Here is a 25242-nt window from a genome sequence, read left to right as displayed (position 1 = left end):
TCATATCACTGTTGTCATATCATTTCCTAATAACGAAAATCAATCCCAACACGACTTTCAATTTATCCGTATGAATAAATAATACCGCGTTAGCTTAGCACGCGCCGCCGCCGTGTTTTTAAAAAAAATTTTATGGCAACTATTAGCATAAGAGAGGCCGATTCCTTTTAATCAGCTAATAATTAATGCTAGGGGAGCTTGTTGGGAGTGCACCAAGAGACCTCAACCACCACCCACCCTTCACGCGCACGCTCCTTTCCACGTGCGCGCTCGTACACTCCCCTCATGTGCGCACTCCCCTTCACGCGCACGCTCTTCTCTGGCCACAAAAACAAGCTGATGACCAATTAGGAGTCCCCAGGCTCTTGTTTACTGCGCTCGGCTCCTGTGTGCAGATGTATTTGTGGACTGACAGGTAACACTTCATTATTACTCCACACATTTAGGACCAAAGAGTGTATTCTCAGTCCAATTAGACCCACGCTCAAATTAAAAGTGCTGCTTTTGTTCAACTTGGTATTTTAAGTATGCACAGTGTAATAGCTTTACTAATTGCGTATAGCGGTTGCTGGGTTTTCACGGGGAAGCATGTGCCAACACACCATGTTTTTTGTTTTAATTTAAATCGGATGTTTTACGCTTAAAGACGCGTATAATGCAAAATTTACTTTTAACAATGTTTATCTACGTTTTCCTCTGCAAAAAAACGTACCTGGATTTCTATTTTGTTTCATTCCACGCATGTTTTAAAGCTCCGGTTTATGAGGTTGTTTCGCTTTGAGCCTCAGAAATCACTCGGTTTCGATTTTTCCTGTTTTGTTACGTCATAAGCAGAAATCCCGTGCTGTTTTTAAATCCGTAAATCATCGTCAGACTCGCCATCAAATTGTTTTCATCGCAACAGCTTTAACCTACAGATTAGAGACGCACACAAGTTTTTCTCATTCTCAGTAAACGGCATAAGCTGTATGTATAAATAGACGTAGCTAACCTGCTAGCCGCCGCGTTCCAAATTAGAAGTCAGGCTCCATTAACTCCGCATCTAATTCACTTTACATTAGAAAACTACCACCTCTCTCTGTAAACCAGTTCACTCAGTTTCAATTTTTCCTGGTTTGTTACGTCATAGGCAGAAATCCTGTGCAGTTTCATCAAATTGCTTTCATCGCAACAGCCAGGTTATCTTTGCATTTTGGTCATTTGGTCACAGTGTCAATGTGGGCGCCCTGGCTGAGTTTTAGGTTCAATTCCCGAGTTGCCTGGGCCTTTCTGTGTGGAGTTTGCAACATTTTTTTTTTACGTCTGGGTTGGTTTCCTCTGATTCCACTCCCATTTCTCCCATCAACCTGAAACAAAATAGTTCAAATCCTGCAGCTAAACTAGTCCCAAACCAAGACGAGCTCAAAATCACTGCCTCAGCTGCTTTGAACGATGGGTCAAATGCAGAGGACAAATTTCCCTAAAGTGTTCCTTAACCTTAAATACGTCATCGAGGATCCGTGCTGTGTTCATGCTCCGATGCCCCCCGTCCCTCTGCCCCCTGTGCCCGCCCGGATACCCCCTTTTCCCCTGGAGCACTGCCAGTCGCCGTGGCACTTTGGGATTCTTGGGTTTCAAAAGCAGAACCAGGAAAAACTTTAAAGACTGGACCAGACATGGCTCCACGACCCTCTGCGCTCACTACTGTTTCAGATCAGCGCGGGGCCGAGCTAATCACATGTGATTTATGTATGTTTGTAAGTATGTTTAAGTGCAGAGTTTGCGTGTCTGCTGTACGTACGCATGCAACCTCACTCAGACAGGCCAACTACTGTAGGAGACCACGAAGGATGATCTAATACGGGCTGATCTCCAGTTTGGGATGCAATACTTTGTGTAGAAGTGAAAAAGCAATTGTTAAAGTTTAGCCTCTGTGTTTCCATGATTGTTTTTCACATTTTAAAAGATTGTTTCAGTTTAATAGCAATGAACTATTACATGTTAGGGCTGGGCAAGAAAGTGATGGAATAGATTAATCAAATTTTAAGTTTAAAAATCGATTTTTTTGGACGAAAATCGATTTGTGCTTCCCACATTTTCTCGGTTTTGGAAATTGCGTTGAAGAAACAGACACAGGGAGAACAGTTTTGAGTTTTCGGAAGTGATGCGCTGACGTCAAAGTAAATGTTGTGAGGCAAAAGATGTGATTTTGTTTCTCATTCATCTCATTCATAAAACCCATTTAACCCTTTGGACGTTGGGGGAAATGTGACCACTCCTCAGTTAGTGGTTTTCAGATTCTCAAATGTGATGAAGTCATACTCTGAAAACCACATTTCCTCATCGATTACACTGGACTTTGCCATGAAAAATCCCCAAAAGTAATTCACAAATGCTGAACCTGATCATTTCTGTTAGTGACTAGACCTTAGACCTCCCTTTTTAACAACAAAAACCTTCGTCTAAACTGTTAATTTTAGCTGCTTGTTTCTGTATTAAATATTATCGGCCTGTAGGATGTTGTGACGTCGTCTGAAACTCCGCGACATAACCTCATTTTTACTCTACTGTTTTCTGTAGTTTGTAGAACATGTTTAGTGGAGAGGGAGAAATTGTAAATCGAATTAAAAATCAATGTTTTGGAGGAAAAAAACGATAATTTTATTCATTATTTTTAGACAGAATCACCCAGCCCTACCTCATGTCTATTAAAGCTGCACTACGTAACTTTTCTGGTGGAGGATTTGCTACTCGCTTCTCTCAATGAATGTTTTATTGCTTTGCCCGGAATGTTCCACAGTATAGACTAGATCACTCAACATATCTATTCCCATGGAGGTAAGAAGCTGATGCCACCAGACCAAGTTACAGGTCAGCTCTGTGGAGAGGAGACCCCGCTCTCAGTGAGAATTTGTATATTTTAGTTTAGTTTTGTTTGTTTTTTCCAATAAAACACTTAAATAGAATAAATGTAAGATAGAAATGCTTAATATTCTTCGTTTTGCCTGTAAGATTCCGTCCATGTTTGTGTGTTTCAGCAATAAAACGTTTGCAAATGACGAGTTTAATGCCACAATATGGAACATTACAGGGAAAGCAGACCCTCCCACCAGAAAAGTTACACTATGCAACTGTAAATTTCAAACACATGAACAAGTTGCTTTGTTTAAATATGGTTTTGTTTTATTTTTGAGCATTTTAAATCACAATATTGATCTAAAGCAACTTAAAAAAAAAGAAAGAAGTTTTGCTGATTTCGGGTTGGAAAATTGCCGAGCCCAGTGGGAGCCGATTCCCGCCTCCTCCTGACAGTATATCAGGAGTCTAAAGATTACTCAAAACATTCATGAATCATTCTGAACTAACTCCGAGTGGGTAAATGAGACGGCAGAACTTTCATATCACGGTTAAAAGCTCAGAAAAGTCACGTCTGCGGAATATAACTTTAGCAGATGTTTGGGAAAAAAAAGTGTGTAATGAACTGCCTTTTTTATCAACTTAATAATATTTAAAATGACAATAAAATCCATTGATACTCAGACAAATAGTGAGGTTGCTATGACACGACTTACACAAAGCTTCAAACCACAGTTCCCCTTCACATCTCGGGCTAGTTATTTTTCTCCGGGCGAGTTTTCAAACCTGGTGTCACAGTTGGAGACAGTTGCTCCAGTCCTCCGCCGCTTCCCCCTGCACTCCATGTGAAGCCGGATCAGTAATATTGATGAAAAATGCTAACAATGCCTTTCTTTTTTGTCCTCTCCTCCTCTCTTTCTCCCTCTCCTCTTCCCTTTCTCTCTCTCTGCTGTAGTGGGGACCCCTTACTATATGTCACCGGAGAGGATACATGAAAACGGATACAACTTCAAGTCTGACATCTGGTCGCTGGGCTGCCTGTTGTACGAGGTAAACTTCGGGTTGTGTGCTCAGCTGTCAGCGAGAGTGTGTGGGACTGACGGAGGAGACGCAGACGCAGACACACACACACACGGCAACTTATCACAGGGACTCGGAATAACACGGCAGGAGTAGGGCTAAAGAGCGTCATGGGGGATTGGTGGATTTCAGGATTGGGAAAAAATGTACGTGATACGGTTTGGCAAGTAGGCAGGGTTTGATAATTCTCTAATTTTGACTTAATCTGGTGAGATAAAAGCTGTCGTGGATATAAATTATAGTTTTATACCTGTCAAGAAGCAGTTCGTGAAGACAAGTTGAAGAATATCTTGAAAATTACAGGAAGTAGGGAGTTTTATTTTCGAGAGTTCTGTGTCGATGGCATTGGGCTGTATAAAGAAGTGGACTAAGTGAGTGTGACGTCACCCACAGCGTTCAGCTCCAGTCCAGTGAAGCTAATCGATGCTAGAGCGGTTATAGCGGCTAATCTGGAGCCGAATTGCATATTAGAAATTCCAATCGCGAGTATCATAGCAACCGAAGAGCCAATCTGGAGCGAGGATGTTGAACTTAAAGCAGCTTCTCCTTCTCACCGTTGGTCTAGCAGGGAGCGGGCGCTTAGCAACGCTGTCAATCAAACCTGCTGGTAACGCTAACGGGAGCAACGTCAGAGAAAGAAGACGCCTGATTTGTCTGTTATTAACCCTGGAAAACCCAAGAACCATTTCCTCTTTCAGTGGATATCGGACACTGAAATATCCACTTTATTCCCTAATTTAGGATGTGGGCCAAATTTGACCCATTGGGCTCGTTAATTTATCCAAAAATGTACTTCTAGACATTCTGCAAGCTATTACTAAAAAAAACCCCACAATTTTACGATTACGATACCACTCTGGTTCATTTTAGTTCAATATTCATCCACTAGGTGTCTCTTTTTTTATTGAAATTTGACATTAACAGCAATTAACAGTAATTAACTGGGGCCACATTCGTCCCTGTGGGTTCTCTAGGGTTTTTAATGTTCATATCTTAATTTACAGACACAATAGCAAAATAAAAATACCAGGATCACGTAGAGCGGGTTAATACGAACATTTCAGATAAAAATAACGAACCTGACGTCAGCAGCTACAAAGAGAAAGGTGACAGTTTTCCAGTGTAAAGTGAGTCACCCGCAGCTTTCGGCTCCAGCCAAATGAAGCTCATCGAGGCAGCAGTATCATAGCAACCAAAGAGCCAATCTGGAGCCGGGATGTTGAAGACCTCTTGGGAGCGGACACTTGGCAAAGCTGTCAGTCAAACCTGTTGCTAAACGCTAGCGAGTGTAACCATGGGGAAAGAATTTATCTTTGGTTTGTCTGTTCTTATCTTGAGTTACAGACCAAAAAAAAGTGAAATAAATATAAATACCCCGTGATCTTGTAGAGCGGGTTAAAACTTTGAAGAACAGGTTAGCTCTGTCCATTTATATAAACAGTGTGTCGATCTGTGTAAAGGTAGGAGCAAACTACACTGAAACTAACCCGAGATGTTTACAGGAGTATCTGCGTTAGACAAGTTGAACTGCCGTGTTATCGTGTTTTGATGTATTTCCACGCGTGCCGCTCTCTGGCCTCCGTCTCTGCCTCCTCGCTCACCTCTGTGTCGCTGAGGGAGGCTGGTGAATGTAGAGCTCAGACCAGTGCGGAGAACTGACATCACATGTGTTTCATATGAGCTCCAATCTACACCACTGACTGAGCTGGTTAGTCCTGAGCGATCCAAAGACCACACTCCGAGGAAAGAGACATGTGGGACTTTAAAAGTGTGTGGCAGCTTTTTAAAGAAACGCACATTTGAATATCCAGTGTATTTAAAAGAAAACTGATAAAACCCTGCGTAATAAGTCGTGTGTGTAGCAAAACAAAACGTACTGCTCGGATTTAAACCTGTTTGTCTTACGTTTCTACTAAGTATTTATTCTACTACGTTTTTATTCCTCAAAACTCCTCGAAAAAAAATAAAAATACTAGCAAACACCTGTACACAGATCTGACCAGTAACTTGGCCTGGTGGTGTCAGCTAATGCTATACTGTGAAATATTCCATGTAAAGCATTAACATCCATGGAGACAAGTATCATCAGAAAAGTTACATACTGCACCTTTAAACTGTTTAATTTGACAAATTCATTCACTTTTTTTGTGATACTTGGACCTCAACCAAAAATATTTTAGATCATTGCTGATGATTGACAAATATCATCTTATTATCATTAGTAACTACTTAATTAATACCCTAAGCCGCATATGTCCAACTCAAGGCCCGTGGGCCAAATGCGGCCCTCAACAACATTTTACGTGGCCCTCGACAGGGTAAAAGGTATGATGGTCTTAAAATGTCATTTTATCAAGAGATACGCAGTTACACAGACATATTTTTACTTCTAGACAAATACATATGTAATATTTGTAACTTGAATAAGTAATAAATCCAGAAACAGTGACATTAACAAGTTTAAAAAGTCGTTTGTTTTTGGTAGTAGTTTGAGAGCAGCTATTTTCAGTGAAAATGTGTTTGACACACCTGCCCTAACCCCTTAATTAATTAGTGTAGAGTAGGGCTGTTAAAAGTATCGAGAATCAGATACTAATCGATACTAAAACTAGTATCGAAACTAGAGACTCATTTAAGCAGGAATTGATACTAAAAAAGTCACATTCACAAGAAATGAACCTTTCCTGAATATTTTTAGAATGATCTGGAGCTGTATCAAAACAAGTATAAGACAAATAGACGAGTTTACGCCAGTGGAGAAATGTACTTAAGTAAAAATGTTTGGTACAGTACATTTTACAGTGAATACTTTACTTTTACTTCACTACATCTGAGAGCAGTATCTGTACTTTCTGCTCCACTACGTTTTTAACTAGACTCAATAGTAAAAATAGAGACCTGCTGAAAAGGCTGAGGGTTTATTTTTAACACGTTCATAATTTAAGTAAATGAAAAATACACAAATAAAAACAACCAGAAACGACTCAAATATTTATCAAAATCACCACATTTGAAGCTTTATAAGATCTGAAAATCTGCGTGAAGTACATGTTTGAACTGGTACTTTTATACTTTTACTTAAGTAGATTTTGTTCCTGTGATACTTTAACTTTTACTTGAGTATGTTTCTGCTCAGGTGTCTGTACTTTTACTTAAGTAACGAGTACACAGGGGCATAGAACACAAAGTACGACAAATTTAACGTTGAAAATCACATTCTGTTGTCTAAATAAAGTGTTTTTATTATCCTCTTCGTATCAGAATTAGTATTACTCCTTTATACTGAAATAAAGTCTTAAATTTTACTATCGTGACAACACAAGCGCAAAAGTATTTCCCCCCAAAAAATATATTGAGATTTCATTTTTTTCCTATATCTCCCTCCCCAACATGGCAACCATTTTAACCACTTTAATGTTTAACCTTTCCAGCGCCTTTGAATCTCATGCACTTTTTTTTTTTTCCCGTGAAACACTCAGCGGTCAAGGCAAACATCCGCGTTTTTCTTCCCTTCTCCGAAATCCCACGAGAGGCTGATCACTTGGACTGCATTTTAACACGGCAGTGACTACACCTCGCGCACACAGAGCCCCGGGCGCAGAGCTATACGCCGCGTTAGCATGAGCGCGCTAGGCAGGTCAGAGCCGCTAAGAGGCTAGGAGACCCCCACCGCTACATGCTAATTAGTTCTCCCACAATGCAACGCGGCGAGGCTAGGTAAAGCAGCGGTGTCTATAGGTTAGTCTGTTTTATATACTTGTGATAGAGGGATATATATATAGGACGCCAGTGGTGATATGAATAAAAACATCTGAGAGGTTATGGCCCTCCAGGTGAGCAGGTGGCAGCGTTGCATCCCTTCAAAGGTCGTGAATATTTTTATGAAAGTAAGTTGTGATTATAAATGCGGAATAAATATATAAACACGGAGTAAAGGTGAAGAAATGTGTAGTAAGATTGAATAGCGATCGTTTTGAAATTCACAAGTGGAGGTCAGGACTCGACACCGAAAGGTTTAGTTTTGGTTTAGTTTGGCGACTTTCAAAAAAATTTTATGTGAATGTTTGTGTTTATGTGCTACGTTCAGACGAATTTATATAAACGTCGGATCGCGGTGTGACTCTGAAGTGCTGTACGTTTGCGATTTTGTTTTCTCCCCGACAAAACCCGCGATGTTGATGAAACGTTCTGCACCGACAAAGACGCCGACGAAGGTTTGAACTTTGTGTTTAAACGAGAGAGAAATGTGAGAAAATGTTAACGCCTGTGTGAGAAAAGTGTATAAAGTGTGTGGTGAGGGGTTTTACAGACAAAAACATATATACCATATTTTCCGGACTATAACTTGATTTTTTTCATAGTTTGGCCGAGGATACTCAGATGTGATTGTGAAATATATGTTTTTACTTCATTTTTTGGCTGGTGCAACTTATAACTTATAAAATACGGTAATAATTGTAAAAAAAAATAAAGCTGATACTTCACGGATTTCGCCTATTGCGGGTTATTTTGCAAGTTTTCTCCCCGACAAAACCCACAATGTCGATGAAACGTTCTGCACCGACAAAGACGCCGACGAAGGTTTGAACTTTGTGTTTAAACGAGAGAGAAATGTGAGAAAATGTTAACGCCTGTGTGAGAAAAGTGTATAAAGTGTGTGGTGAGGGGTTTTACAGACAAAAACATAGAGAATAATAAAAAAAATAAGGCAGGTACTTCACGGATTTCGCCTGTTGCGGGTTATTTTTAAGAACGTGACCCCCGCGATAAACGAGGCACCACTGTAATAGCAATTTATGTTTTAAAACAGCTTAACTTGCACAGAAATCCTACATATTTTAAATCATTTTTGTTGAGAAGTAAGCTAAACAGAGAAAGATTCAGAGAAAATTATATTAACTAAGTGAGTGTGACATCACCCACAGCGTTCGGCTCCAGTCAAATGACGCTCATCGACGCTAGAGCGGTTGTAGCGGCGAATTTGAGCTGAGTTTCATATTTGGATTTTCGACAGCGAGTATCATAGCAACCAAAGAGCCAATCCAGAGCGAGGATGTTGAAGGTAACGCCCCTTCCCGCCCACACCACTGGTTTAGCAGGGAGCGGACGCTTTTTGCAACGCTGTCAATCAAACCTGTAACGCTAAAGGGAAAGAAGACGCCTGATTTGTCTGTTATTAATGACCATTTCTTGATTTACAGACACAAAAGTGAAATAAAAACCGCAGGATCACTTAGAGCGGATTAAAACCTGAACATTTAAGATCAAAACGACGAGTCTGACGGCAGCAGATACAGAGAGAGGAGCCACAGCGTTTCAATAGAAAGCGAATTGGAGCCAGGAGTCGACGGAGCTGAAACTCGCCTGTTCTTACTTCCAATGTGGAACGTGGCGGCTAGCGGGTTAGCGGGTTAGCTATGTCCATTTATACAAACACAGTCTCTGAAACGTACAATATATTTAAAAAAAACATGTAGTAAAAACTGTAAAAAATAAATAGATGAATGGAACAGTTTAGTTTTAATAAATGAAACAAGTAAAGGTTCCACTCTCGTACAAAAGAAAACGTACAACCCCCCAAAAACACTCGTCCTTTCTGTTATTAATCGAACTAAGTCTGTGTATTAATTATCCTGACAGGCCCAGTGCGGTTGGGAAGCGCTACTACTAAAATGTATTTCTACTGCAAACCCAAACTCTCCACGTGTCTCCCGTCTGTTGCGGTATTATTTTTTGGAGTTGACTGGTTTGGCGCCGCGTGAGGAGGCCGCATCGATTGTGTAGCGTCAGATCCACAGGCCTGATCACATTTTACACATTGATCCGTTCTATAGGGGTCAAAAGACTGGACAGAAGAGGAAAACACAGCTACATGAGGCCGAGAGCGGAGAGGAGTGACTGACGGAAACCCGCTTTTAAAGAATCCATTTCATATTATAATCTTTGTAGCCAGCAGTCCGAGCGTTAGCATTGATCTTTTTTCTGTTGTCTAAGTATGCTAGTTACCGAGATTTTCTGGCGTTTTTGGAAAAAGTTTGAACTTTCCGACATCGTATTTCAGCCTTTATTTGGTTAAAAATGTATTATAAAAATGTCAATGTGCAACAGAAATAATCATTTGACCAGTCGTCTAAATAAGAATCAAAGTAAAGACCTAATTTCTCTTGTAGTTTTAATTAATTTCGCGATGAATTTGGCCTCACTCGTGGTTCCAGATCAGGGGCAGGGTCATTAAAGCGGCAGTACTAAGTAAAAATTAGCCCTAGTACACAGGTGTTGTAATATATTGTGGATAAAAACGCTTTTGTTACCTTTGTGTGCTGTCTGAATCTAATTATAAACCGTTTTTACTGTCCGCGAAACAGGAAGTAAGTGCTGCTAGTTGTTGTTAGCATTAATGCCGCAGCAAAACTCCGCTCTGACCTCTAAAATGTGTGAAAAGTGCTTATAAACTCATCGTGGCGAGTGATTACGATGCCAGGAATGTGTAAATGAAGTGAGGGACAAGTTTTGATCTCTGCAAACTGTTAAAAATGAACCAGTTAATAGTAAAAGACAGTAAAAATCAGGCGCAGCGTGTTTAATTCCGTGGTTTATACACTCCCTTCATCACCTTATTCATAAATACGTCAGATCGCGTTATTCTAAACTCTAAAAGTAACTAAGTATTATTAAAGTAGACGTACTGTGCGTGTGTTTGCTCTATATTTATAATCTCCGACACCTGTGGATCGTTATGTTATAATTTGGACATTTTAAATCACAAAGTCCATCTAAAACGACTTAATAAAAGAAGCAATCCCGCTCACTTCCGCCTTAGAAAACTGCGGTGTCCGATGGGAGCTGTCGTCATCGTAAACATCATCGCAACAAAGCGACGTGTAGCTGTTGGCGCCCCCTATGGACACCAAAACGACTACGTGACACTGCCGAATCCTAGTATCATCAATTTAAAAAAAATAAAGTTGTAGAACGAAGTAAGTACGGAGCAGAGGGCGTGTACAGGTGGAGGTGAAAACGGGGTCGATGGGCAAAATGGCGTCTTGAAAATAAGCGGTTAAAGATTGTTCAAACAAATTACTCCAAATACAACTTCAAGAGGGAAAATGAGAATGAAACTATAAACTAAACTCTAAACTATAGCATGGTTAAAAGCTCTGGAGAGTCCATTTTGCAGAATAGGTTTGATTTAAGTCTGAAGACGGTAGCAAAGCAGTTTTGAGCAGAGAGGGGAACTTCAGAGACCCAGAGGAGCGAGGAGGGTCTGTGCTCTGTTACAGCTGCAGAGGAGACACATCTGGGAGACAGGATTCTACGCACTGGGTCAGAAAACACCAGCGCCTCTGGAGATAAAGATTTCAACGCTTTCGTTACCAAACCAGAGCCCGACGTGCGGAGTCTGTCTGAAGATTCACTCCTGGTCAGAACGCTCCTCTGCGCAGGGGGAGTGTCAGGAAAGATAGCATTTATAGAGCTAAACTAGAGCTAAACTAGAGCTAAACGAGCGCTAAACTAGAGCTAAACTAGAGCTAAATTATAGCTAAACTAGAGCTAAACTAGAGCTAAACTAGAGCTAAACTGGAGCTAAACTAGAGCTAAACTAGAGCTAAACTAGAGCTAAACTAGAGCTAAACTAGAGCTAAACTAGAGCTAAACTAGAGCTAAACTAGAGCTAAACTGGAGCTAAACTAGAGCTAAACTAGAGCTAAACTGGAACTAAACTGGAGCTAAACTGGAGCTAAACTAGAGCTAAACTAGAGCTAAACTAGAGCAAAACTGGAGCTAAACTAGAGCTAAACTGGAGCTAAACTAGAGCTAAACGAGCGCTAAACTAGAGCTAAACTGGAACTAAACTGGAGCTAAACTAGAGCTAAACTGGAACTAAACTAGAGCTAAACTAGAGCTAAACTGGAACTAAACTAGAGCCAAACTACAGCTAAACTGGAGCTAAATTGGAGCTAAACTGGGGTTAAACTGGAGCTAAACTAGAGCTAAACTACAGCTAAACTGGAGCTAAACTAGAGCTAAACTGGAACTAAACTAGAGCTAAACTAGAGCTAAACTGGAACTAAACTAGAGCCAAACTACAGCTAAACTGGAGCTAAACTGGAGCTAAACTGGGGTTAAACTGGAGCTAAACTAGAGCTAAACTACAGCTAAACTGGAGCTAAACTGGAGCTAAACTGGAGCTAAACTAGAGCTAAACTAGAGCTAAACCGGGACTAAACTGGAGCTAAACTGGAGCTAAACTGGAGCTAAACTGGAACTAAACTAGAGCTAAACTAGAGCTAAACTGGAACTAAACTAGAGCCAAACTACAGCTAAACTGGAGCTAAACTGGAGCTAAACTGGGGTTAAACTGGAGCTAAACTAGAGCTAAACTACAGCTAAACTGGAGCTAAACTGGAGCTAAACTGGAGCTAAACTAGAGCTAAACTAGAGCTAAACCGGGACTAAACTGGAGCTAAACTGGAGCTAAACTGGAGCTAAACTAGAGCTAAAACTGGAGCTAAACTGGAGCTAAACTGGAGCTAAACTGGAGCTAAACTGGAGCTAAACTGGAGCTAAACTGGAGCTAAACTGGAATTAAACTGGAGCTAAACTAGAGCTAAAACTGGAGCTAAACTAGAGCTAAACTAGAGCTAAACTGGAGCTAAACTAGAGCTAAAACTGGAGCTAAACTGGAGCTAAACTGGAGCTAAACTGGAGCTAAACTGGAGCTAAACTGGAAATAAACTGGAGCTAAACTAGAGCTAAACTAGAGCTAAAAGCAACTGGCTGCTATTAAGAGATCTGTGTTCACGAGTTTCAGCTTCCTAAGGACTTTTTCTCCCATTCAATAAATATAATATATTGTTTTAAATTGTTAATCACTATAGAAACCGGCTATCCCTGTAGTTTTACAAGTCAACGCATGAATTTCAGGAACATGCACCGTTTTGGGAGCGTTCACACACTAGTGTTAGGTAAAAGATGACGTAGTTTAGCTAAAGACTGAGACGGGATCGAGGGCTTTTAGCTGTTTTGCTTCACAAAAATGAATATACAGTGGTCCCTCGTTTATCGCGGGGGTCACGTTCTAAAAAAAAAACCCCGCAATATATCGACGTATCAGCTTTATTTTTACAATTATTCTCTATGTTTTTGTCTGTAAAACCCCTCACCACACACTTTATACACTTTTCTCACACAGGCGTTAACATTTTCTCACATTTCTCTCTCGTTTAAACTCTCTCAAAGTTCAAACCTTCGCAGATTTAAAACAAACAAGTACAGTATTATAGAAGGAGGAGACTGATGGACAACGCTCTACAGTCCAACAGCCAATCAGGACGCAGAACACAGTGCACGCTGTAAAAAAAAAAACATGCAAAATCGCTCTTAAAAAAATCCACAAAACAGCGAGACCGCGAAATGGTGAACCGCGATATAGCGAGGGACGACTTTACACTCCACGGAAAAGCAAAACTGGATACTTTGGTGACACAATCGCCGTTTAATAATCTGCTAACGAACTTTTATACACAAACCTGCTCCTGTTGTTTATGTTTTATATGGACTTGTGTATTATATTTGTTAGTTTTTTCTGCTTGTATTGTATTTCTAAACAGGGCACCCATGAAAAAGAGAGCGCAAATCTTGGTTTAGTCCAGGTTTAGTCCCGGTTTAGTCCCGGTTTAGTCCCGGTTTAGTCCTGGTTCTGATTATTCGTTCCTCTTCTACCCTTTCTCCCTGTTGTGTACAGTCTCTCCGTTCTATATCAGGCCTAATATCCACCACAGTGCGCTCCCGTCCCGTTGGTGTTGCATTGATTTGTGCTGGAGCGTTGTCTGGCCTGTTGTGTTGTTGTGTTTCCCTGGTCGGCTGCAGTTCGTGAGCGGAGCCGTGTTTTTTTTTTTTTTTTTTTTTTTTCCGTGGGCGCGCCTCAGGGTCCGGTCGGGGGGTCTTCGGGGTCCGTTCGTCGATAGCCGGTCATTGTTGGAGCGTCCGTCTTTATCCGGCATTCTCTTTCATCCCGTCCCCCCCCCCCCCGCGCTCCGGTTCATTACACCAGCTGACCTCCGCCCGCGCCCCCTAAACAACCTCCCCGGCACCCATGGGTAACAGGTGAAGCCCCCGACGCCCGCGCTGACCACGGGGTTAAGCTGCGGGCGCGGATCGTACGCTTGATAAATTGGTGGTTTTCTGGTGTTTTTTTGTGAGCGTAAGAGCGGAAATTGTGTGTTTCGCTTTTTTTTAACGATGCCGTACCTGATTTTTTTAAGCCAATCAGCAAAAAGATGCAGTTTGGAAGAACAAATTTGACTTTTTTTTGTGATAAAACTAATAATCCGTCACGTTATATGGCTTTGACTTGAATTTTCCGCAGTATGGCATTATCATGTGACGATACCAGGCCGTAGTTACAAGTCAAATCTGTGGAGAGGCGAGCCCGTTCACTGTAAGAATGTGTTTGTGTGTTTTTCAATGCATTTTTTTGAGCAATAAAACTAAATAAAACTAATAAATGCAATAAGTTTAATGCCATACTGTGGAACATTCAAGGTAAAGCAGGACATCTCCATGGAGAGAAGCCAAACAGATGCCAGAAAAGTTACATAGTGCAGCTTTAAATGACGTTGATAAAATTCTGCAGCGTTTATGTTTTGGAAATTAATATTGAAGTTGTTTTTTTTTAATAAGTCAGCTACCATGCTAACGCACACTTCCTGAATCTTATCCCTTCCTCATCGCCTCTTCCTCCTCCCTTCCTCTCGTCTCTCTCTTTTGCTCCTCTTCTCCTCCCTCCTCTCCTTCCTCTCTCTTACGCCGCTCTCCCTTCCTCCTTCACTCTTCATCCTCCCTCTCTCTTCTCTCTCTCCCTTTTGCTCCCCTCCTCCTCCCTTCTTACCCTCCTCTTCCTCCTTTTCTCCCTCTCTCCCTCCTCTCCCTCTCTCTCACACCGCTCTTCCTTCCTCCTCCCCTCCTTCTTTCCTCCATCTCACCTTTTCATTCCCTTCCTCCCTCTGTCTCTGCCCTCCTCCGCCTCCTCCTCCCATCCCCTCCTTTTCCTCTTCTTCTCCCCCTCTCCCTCACACCCCTGCCCCTCTTCCCCTCCCTCTCTCTCACCTCTCTCCCTTCCTCGTCCACTCATTCTCTCCTCCATCTCTCCTTTTCCTCCCCATCCCCCTCCATCTCTACCCATCTCCTCTCCTTTCACTCCCCTCATCCTCCCATCCCTTCCTCTTCCTCCTCTTCTCCCGTTCTCCCTCCCTCCCCTCCTTTTCTCCCCCTCCATCTCTCTCACACCTCTCTCCCTTCCTCCTCCACTCCTTCTCTCCACAATTTCTCCTTTTCCATTCCTTCCTCCCTCTAGCTCTACCCATCCTCCCATCCCCTATTTTCCATCTCTCCCTCCTCTTCTTCTCCTCCGTCTCTCTCACACCTCTCTCCCTTCCTCCTCCACTCCTTTTCTCTTCCATCTCGCCTTTTCCTCCCCCTCCTCTCTAGCTCTAGCAATCCTCCCCTGCTCCTCCCCTCCCTCTCTTCTCTTACATCCCCTCCTCTTCTCGTTTCTCTCCTCTCCTCATCTCTCTCCTCCCCTCCCTCTCTTCTCTTACATCCCCTCCTCTTCCTCCTCTTCTCCTCTCCTCGTCTCTCTCCTCCCCTCCCTCTCTTCTCTTACACCCCCTCCTCTCCCTCCTCTTCTCCTCTCCTCGTCTCTCTCCTCCTCCTCCTCCTCCCTCCCTCTCTTGTTCTTTCTCTTTCATTTCCTCCTCTCCCTCCTCTTCCTCTCTCCTCCTCCTCCTCCTCCCTCCCTCTCTTGTTGTTCTTTCTCTTTCGTTTCCTCCTCTCCCTCCTCTTCCTCTCTCCTCCTCCTCCTCCCTCCCTCTCGTGTTGTTCTTTCTCTTTCGTTTCCTCCTCTCCCTCCTCTTCTCCTCTCCTCGTCTCTCTCCTCCTCCTCCTCCTCCCTCCCTCTCGTGTTGTTCTTTCTCTTTCGTTTCCTCCTCTCCCTCCTCTTCTCCTCTCCTCGTCTCTCTCCTCCTCCTCCTCCCTCCCTCTCTTGTTGTTCTTTCTCTTTCGTTTCCTCCTCTCCCTCCTCTTCTCCTCATTTTAACGGAGGAGTTTACAGCCAATCAGCAAAAACATGCAGAAGAACAAATTTGACTTTTTTTATGATAAAACTAATAATCCGTCACATTATATGGCTTTGACTTGAATTTTCCGCAGTATGGCATTATCATGTGACGATACCAGGCCGTAGTTACAAGTCAAATCTGCGGAGAGGCGAGCCCGTTCACTGTAAGAACGCCAGTGTGTTTTTCAATGCATTTTTTTGAGCAATAAAACTAAAAAACTAATAAATGCAATAAGTTTAATGCCATACTGTGGAATATTCAAGGTAAAGCAGGACATCTCCATGGAGAGGAGCCAAACAGATGCCAGAAAAGTTACATAGTGCAGCTTTAAATGACGTTGATAAAATTCTGCAGCGTTTATCTTTTGGAAATTCATATTTACTTTTACTTTTTTTTTTTTTCTTTTTTTTTTTTTTTTTAAATAAGTCAAAATAAAGTAGATTTTTTTCGTGGCTTTTTAAACATTTTTGCGTCGTCTTATTTTTTTTACTTCCTCCTCACTCATTCGTCCATTTATTTATTCTACGACAAACCCACGTCTCGAAAAATAACCACGGCTTTTTTTGCGATTTGCTCATTTCCACCGTTCAAACTTCAGCCTTAATTGGCGTTTCCCGGGAAGCGTGTGCGTTTTTTTTATTTTATTTTATTTTTTCCACGGACGCAGCTCCTCCGGTTTGGGCTCCGTCCGTTTACACAGAGCTCGCCGTCGTCCCCTCGCGTCGGGTTTTAACGTCCCCCTCGCGTTTTCAGACTTCACAGGCGACACCGTCCTTTATCAGTTTTTCCTCCAAAGTTCACCCGCTCTTCTCCTCTTTCATTGCGCGGCTCTATTCCGGCTTTTATCTCTCGGCGGCGTTGAACCGGCGCCGCCTCGTCTCCTTTGGGTGCAGGTGTATTTTTAATGACCGTCCCTGCTCTGTGACTTATCGCCTTGATTAATATATGATCATAACGACGCGCGAAGAACCAACGAGCGCGTAAAAAAAAAAAAAAGAACAAAAAAAATCCAGATCGCGGCTTTGAAATTTGAAAATGACGATTGGAATGAACTTTTAAAATTGCTCCGTGTGTTGTTCAGTGTTTGTAATGTGGACGCCATATTGTTGTACTTTTTACCGTCCGTTTAATATTTATTATAAAAAAGTCCGTTTTTAATTAAGATGAGGGTTTTTTATTGGACCGTTGGTGAATTAATAATAGTTAATTGGCCTTTATGGCGCTTTCCCAGATGCTCAAAGTCCTTCTAGCTCCTCTGGGCGATGTGGGCGAAGTGTCTTGCTTTAGGACACGACGACAGTGCGCTCCAGAGACACCGCTGCCCCCCTGTGGCTCCTGCTGTTCCTAGCGCTATTTTCTGATCTGTTCTAATGTTGTTTTCTCGTCGTTTTCTTGCGTTTTTTCTACATTCGCACACGTTTAACACACAAACGCTGCACATTTAGACCGAGTTTTTCTCTCACGCAGGTTTAGTTTGTCTCATTTGTGTGTCTGTCCTTTGAAAATACCAGATTAGAGCTTTATTTCATGTTTGGTCTTTAACTTCAAATCAGATGTTACGTCCAAACTGTTACTCTTTACGTTACTTTTACTCAAGTAGTAGTTTTTATCAGTTCTTTCTTTACTCTTACTCTTACTTTTAAAGCCAAATTGTGTAACTTTTTTGACTTAACGTGGAGATAAAAGCATGTTATATCACTTCAGGTGTTTATGCTGCACTGAAATACATGTGTTTTTACTGTGAGTGGGCTCGCATCTCCACAAACCTGACTCCTGGCCTCCACCGTGTCGCTCATTTGGCTGTAATATTCCACAATACGGTGTAAAACGTATCTATCTCCGTGGAGAATGTTCCAAAGTGTGGGTTTAACCTTCTGTTTCCATGGAATCGTGCAGCTGACATGCCACCTCCAGAAAGTTACATGATGATGTTTTAAAGGGGACACTGTTTTCTGATCTGTGTTATAATGTCGTTTCCTCGTCACAAACAGACCTGGAGTTGTTGTTTTTTTGTTTCATTCTCACATGTTTAACACACAAACTTCTTTCTTCGTTCTTCTCTCAAACTGAAAACACCCCGTTCCACCTTGTGATGTCATCGTGTGGTGATACAGGAAGTGCTCCGCTGCGTTTTTAAACTCCACACACCTTCATTTCTAGAATCATTCGGATCACTTCAGTCCTGGAGTTGCCACTTATCTCGACTGAACTGAAGGTAAAAGGCGTCACTGTTCACTTGAAAACTACCACTTGATGACATCACGAGGTGGAACGTCGCGTTTTGAGCTTTGGAGATGAAGACAGACTAATAATAAAGGAAACAAAACACAACTCCAGGTGTGTTTTTCAGGAGGAAAACTCATAATATTCACGGGTTTCCGCTTCCGATTTGAGTTTTTCCCCCTTTCGAAAGATATAATGTTTGGCTTTAAATGGTTCATCGCTATGGCAACGGTCGTCATCTTTCATCATTCCCAAACTCTTAGATAAGACCTTGTGAGTTTACAAGAGTTTTAAGTTTATAGATTATGAAACCTCTCGCAATTTTGATGATTTATTTATTTATTTATTTTTATTTTTTTGATACAGGACTCAAAAATCTTAAAAATCTTATTAAATCGGCCCGTTTCATTTTATTTTTTCTACAAATATAACAGCTCTGTGTTTCAGTTTACTTATTATTTCCAAACTCCAAATTGTCACTTTATAATTAACTTGGTAACAACCGAAACCTCATCCATATCTATCAATAACTAGTCCCCGGAGTGCGCGTGGATTAAGTGGTTTTCAGTTAAAAAGGTCCCATGTCGAGGCGAGGGGGCGAGGGGGGCGGGGCTAGGGGGGCTCCAAATCCCTTTTTAATTGGTGTCCAGGGAAAAGGGGCGGGGCTTGGCAGACTGTGTTGGATGTTAATTAAAGTGGAAGTTCCCCCCGTAGACGCGTACAGATGGGACACTGCGACACAAGAGAAGTTGGTACTTAGAGATGCAGCTTTGTATTTTTATTTATTTTTTTTTTTTTTTATCGACTTTGAGATTCAAATCAAACTTTATTTATAAACTCGGGTCGTTTTAACGCAGGAGTTTACAGCCAATCAGCAAAAACATGCGGTTTGGAAGAACAAATTTGACTTTTTTTTGTGATAAAACGAATAATCCGTCACGTTATATGGCTTCGACTCGAATTTCCCGCAATATGGCATTATCATGTGACAATACCAGGCCGTAGTTACAAGTCAAATCTGCGGAGAGGCGAGCCCGTTCACTGTAACAACGCCTGTGTGTGTTTTTTGAGCAATAAAACTAAATTAAACTAATAAATGCAGTAAGTTTAATGCCATATTGTGGAACATTCAAGGCAAAGCTGTACATCTCCACGGAGAGAAGCCAAACAGATGCCAGAAAAGTTACATAGTGCAGCTTTAAATGGCGTTGGTAAAATTTTCTGCAGTGTTTATCTTCTGGAAATTAATGTTTAAGGGTTTTTTTTAATAAGTCAAAATGAAATCGATTTTTTTTTTTTTTTTTTTTTTTTTTTTTTTGGCTTTTTAAAACATTTTCGCACTGTCATATTTTACTTTTCTGTCATGTGATTCCATTCCACCAATCACGTCTCGGCAGTGACAGGCGCCTCGCTCCTGCAACATGATGCAACGTTAGCATCAACATTAGCATCGACGTGACAAACAACAGTCTGAGGCTTTTTCTGTGACACCGAACTAAAACTTTAGACTTTAAACACTCGAGGACTTCTCTGTTTCACACTTTACTTTTATGAAATTAAATTAAACGAGGATAAAATTAACTACAAAATTAACTTTACATAAGCTACATGCCATAAATAAGGGGGGTTTTTTTGGAAAAGGTGAAGTACTAAACTGGAAACTGTCTATTGCATTGGTGGAAAGTAACAAAGTACAAGTAGTAAAGTACTGGATTTAAGTAGAATTTTTATGTATCTGTGCGTTACTTGAGTACATTTTACAGTGGATACTTTTATACTTTCTACTCCGCTACATTTTTGAACAGGACTGAAAAGTAAAAAGTACTTTTCATATGATTTTCGTTGTTTTTATCATGTATCAAAACAAAAATAAATCCACAAAAATATCACTACATTTACACTTGAACAAATGGACAGCGCTAGTGTGAAATACTTGTACTTTTTACTCTTGAAGTACATTTTAAATAGGCACGTTAATACTTTTACTTCAGTAGATATCTGTGTAATCCCCCGGTCGTCCAGGTTTGATCCATAGCAAAAGAAAAATATAAAATCTGTCAACTTTATTTATGGCAAAACAACAACTTTTGGTCCAGTTGACAGATTTAATTTCTTGTTTTTTTTCTTTACTTCAGTAGATTTTTTCATGCGATACTTTTACTCGAGTGACTTTTTACCTCCGTACTACGTAACAACATCGAGCGCTTCACCCGCCTCTCGTCTATCGCAGCTTTATTATCACATTAAACTTTTTTTTTAAACTTTTATTTTACATTGAATCCTTCCGGCGCTCATTTATTTTTTGTAATAATTTCGTGGCGTTTCTAAAATGTTCGCACTTTCTTGATTCTCTTCTCCAACTCTGTCCATCGGAAACCAGCTCAGGGAACGATGGCTCCTCTCTCTCCTTCTCTCACCTGCCCTCTCTCTCTCTCCTTCTCCTCCCTTCATCTCTCTCTCTTGTTCCCTCTCTCTTCTTTCCTCCCTTGCTCCTTTTCTCTCCTCGTCTCCTTTCCTACCCCCTTCGCCCTCTCCTTTCCCTCAGTTTCTCTCTTTTCTCTGCTCCCCCTGTTCCCTCTTTCTTCTTCCCTCTCCCTCCCTCTCTCTCTCTCTCTCTCTACACCCCTCTTTCCCTCCGTCCCTCCCTCCCTCCGCCCCGCAGACAGACAGCAGGCGTGTGCGCTCTGTGCTCGGGCTGAATATAAATGAGGCAGCGGCCGTTCGACACTCGCGAGCTGAGGCCACGAGGTCAGAGAGAGAGTCAATCATGAAGCCCACTGCAAACGCACAACTGTACACACACACGCCACTGAGACGCACAACTATACACACACACGCCACTGAGACGCACAAACGCACAACTATACACACACACGCCACTGAGACGCACAACTATACACACACACTGCCACTGAAACGCACAACTATACACACACATGCCACTGAGACGCACAAACACACAACTATACACACACACAGCCACTGAAACGCACAACTATACACACACACGCCACTGAGACGCACAACTGTACACACACACGCCACTGAGACGCACAACGGTACACACACACGCCACTGAGACGCACAACTATACACACACACGCCACTGAGACGCACAAACGCACAACTATACACACACACGCCACTGAGACGCACAAACGCACAACTATACACACACACGCCACTGAGACGCACAACTATACACACACACGCCACTGAGACGCACAAACGCACAACTATACACACACACGCCACTGAGACGCACAACTATACACACACACGCCACTGAGACGCACAAACGCACAACTATACACACACACGCCACTGAGACGCACAACTATACACATACACCACCACTGAAACGCACAACTGTACACACACACGCCACTGAGACGCACAACGGTACACACACACCACCACTGAAACGCACAACTGTACACACACACGCCACTGAGACGCACAAACGCACAACTATACACACACATGACCACTGAAACGCACAACTATACACACACACCGCCACTGAAACGCACAACTATACACACACACCGCCACTGAGACACACAACTATACACACACACCGCCACTGAAACGCACAAACGCACAACTATACACACACACGACCACTGAAACGCACAACTATACACACACATGCCACTGAGACGCACAAACACACAACTATACACACACTGCCACTGAAACGCACAACTGTACACACACCGCCTCTGAGACGCACAACTACACACACACACCGCCACTGAAACGCACAACTATACACACACACCGCCACTGAAACGCACAAACGCACAACTATAGACACACTGCCACTGAAACGCACAACTGTACACACACCGCCTCTGAGACGCACAACTACACACACACACACCACCATCACTGAACCACACGCACATATACACATACGTACACACACACACAACTCTACTGAAATACACACACACCACCGCCACTGAAGCACACGCACATATACACACACGTACACACACACCCCTATACACACACAGCTCCACCACCACTGGAACACACACATGTACATACACACATACACGCGCGCGCACACACCTCCAACCCATCGCCACTGAAACACACAACTATACACACACAAGGTCAGAGAGAGCGTCAATCATGAAACTGAAACACACACACATGCACACACACCCACCGCTGTAGACCTGTGTGTGTGTATTCATGACACTGTGGGGACTGTACACACTTGCACAGATCCAGATGATTCTGTGTGCGTTCAGTGTGCGTTCAGTGTGCGTTCAGTGTGTGTTCAGTGTGTGTTCAGTGTGCCTTCAGTGTGCGTTCAGTCTGCGTTCAGTGTGTTCAGTGTGCGTTCAGACTGTGGAGTGTAAAGTTGTAAAATTCTGTTTCAACGCTTGTGAATCAGACGTTTGGTTGTTTCTTTCCAAATAAAACAAGAAATACATAAAAATTCCAGAACACGGATGCAGCGTTTGACACGTTTCACAAAATGGTGGTCAGTTTCAGCGCATTAAAACACAATTTGATAATAAGAAAAACACGTGATACTAAATTAACGACAAGCTACGTTTTTTTTTTTTCAAACAATGTAAAGTATTTGTTTAATATTTGCGTCTGTTCTGTGTAAATTAAAATACTTCCTCTTTAATACAACATAGAAGTCCCCACCAGCCACATAAACCTGACGTGTGTGTGTGAGAGGGAGAGGTGCACAGAGAAAGATAAAAAAAGAGAGAGAAAGAGAAGAGGAGAGGGAGGCAAGGAGAGAGAGGAAGAGATGAAGAGCGATAGAGAGAAAAGGGAGAAGGGGAAGAGACAAGAAGAGAGGGAGAGAGAAAAAGAGAAGGAGAGAGAAATGGAGAGGAAAGGAGAGAGCGATGCAGAGAGCGATGGAGAGAGGAGGGAGAGAGCGATGGAGAGAGGAGGGAGAGGTGGAGCGTGGGGCAGCTGTCAGGGCCGGAGCAGCAGCACTAATGAAGCAGATGAATAGTGCAAAAACTCCCAAATACAAACAGGACAGTTGACATTTTTCACCTGTCAAAAGCACAAGATGCATGAAAATACGACCGGAGCTTTAACCCTCTGGCTCCTGAGACTGACACTCTCTCTGCTCCCTCGCTCTCTTCACCCTCGCTCTCTTCACCTCTCCTCTACCTCTCTGCTCCCTCGCTCTCTTTACCTTCGCTCTCTTCACCTCTCCTCTACCTCAGTCTGCTCCCTCGCTCTCTTCACCCTCGCTCTCTTCACATCTCCTCTCTCTTCACCTCTCCTCTACCTCTCTCTGCTTTTCACTCTCTCTGCTGCCTCGCTCTCTTCACCTCTCCTTTACCTCTCTCTGCTTTTCACTCTCCCTGCTCCCTCGCTCTCTTTACCCTCGCTCTCTTCACCTCTCCTCTACCTCTCTCTGCTCCCTTGCTCTCTTCACCTCTCCTCTAGCTCTCTGCTTTTCACTCTCTCTGCTGCCTCGCTCTCTTTACCTCTCTCTCACTCTCACTCTTTTTCTACCTCCCTCTCTTTCCTATTTTCCTCTCTCCTTCCCTCTTCTCTCTCCTCTCTTGCATTTCTCTCTCCTTACCCTCTTCTCTCTCATTTACTTATCGTGTGTCTCTGCCTCCCCCTCTTCTCATCTTCTCTATCTCTATTTCCGTCTTTTCCCCCTGTCATTTTCTCCTCTTTCCATCTCCTTATCTCTCTCCTCTCAATCACCACCCCATCTCTCTATCTTTCTAGGTCCTCCTCCCTCCTCTTTTCTCTCTTTTTTCCTCATCATTCTCCTCCTCTTTTTCCATTTCTGTGTTTGTCTCTCTCCCCTCTCGACCACCCCATCTCTCTATCTTTCTAGCTCCTTCTCCCTGTCCTCTTTTCTCTCTTTCTCCCTCACTCCCCCCACACTCTCTCTTATCTCTTTCTCTTTTCTCCCTCTTTCTCTTTTCTCTCCATTTCTCTTTTCTCTCTCTTTTTCCCTCTCTCTCTGTCTCTTTCTACCTATCACTCCCCCCTCTCTTCTCTCTCTTTTTCCCTCTCTCTCTCTCTGTGTCTCTTTCTGCCTATCACTCCCCCCTCTTTTCTTCTCTTTGTCACACTCTCTCTTCTCTCTTTTTCCCTCTCTCTCTCTGTGTCTCTTTCTACCTATCACTCCCCCCTCTTTTCTTCTCTTTGTCACACTCTCTTCTCTCTTTCTCTCTTTTCCCCTCTCTCTGTCTCTTTCTACCTCTCACTCCCCTCTTTTCTTCTCTTTGTCACTCTCTCTCTTCTCTCTCTTTCTCTCTTCTCTCTCTTCTGTCCTTGTACACTTTTCAGTCTTATTAAAACACTTATTTTCTTGTTCCTGTAAAACCAAACAAAGCCGTGGGAGTCTGCAGGGAGCCACAGGAGCCACAGGAGCCACAGGAGCCACAGGGGGGCAGCGGTGACTCTAGTGAAAGCTGTTGTTGTGTCCCGAGGCAAGACACTTCACCCACATCGCCCTGTATGACTGTGGATTGTTTAAGAGCGTTGTTGTTGTTGTTGTTGTTGTTTGTCCGAGGGGCCGATGGTGCAGATTGACATCCTCATTGCTATCAGTCTACCCCAGGGCAGCTGTGACACGCTTTGTTAAATAGCGGGATTTGAACCACCAACCTTCAGATAAATTACCCCCTACTGACCCCTGAGTATAGAGAAGAAATATTTAAATTTTATGTGACGATTATCATGGCCAAAGTAAAAAGGATTAACGATTATTTCACGATAACGATTCATACAAATTAATAGGAAGAGGGTGAAATTCCAGGGCCCCCTAAGACCCTGGGGCCCCGGACAACAGCCCCCTCTCTCCCCCCGTCGATTCACCAGTGGATAAGTCGTTTTTTCTGTAAATTTTGACGATTTTCTTTGTTGGCGACGATAAACATTACGTAAAGTGTTTTGAGTGTCTTAAAAGATGCTGTAAATCGAATACTTCATAATAATTACACAGTTAAAAGTACAAAAACTGCAG

General features: G+C 42.5%; 1 protein-coding gene across 1 annotated transcript in view; it reads left to right on the top strand.

Annotated features, from left to right (window-relative positions):
• Nucleotides 1–25242, top strand: part of nek7 (NIMA-related kinase 7) — a 189574-nt gene that overhangs the window by 140208 nt on the left and 24124 nt on the right. The window contains exon 8 of the mRNA XM_033965147.2: nucleotides 3791–3885. Coding sequence (XP_033821038.1) covers nucleotides 3791–3885 — 95 coding nt within the window. The remainder of the gene's footprint in view (nucleotides 1–3790; nucleotides 3886–25242) is intronic.

This window comes from Periophthalmus magnuspinnatus, chromosome 4 (genome assembly GCF_009829125.3).
Source record: "Periophthalmus magnuspinnatus isolate fPerMag1 chromosome 4, fPerMag1.2.pri, whole genome shotgun sequence".
In the NCBI taxonomy this organism is placed as follows: Eukaryota; Metazoa; Chordata; class Actinopteri; order Gobiiformes; family Gobiidae; genus Periophthalmus; species Periophthalmus magnuspinnatus.
Note: the sequence above shows the minus strand (reverse complement) of the source record. Positions and strands in the feature narration are given on the sequence as shown.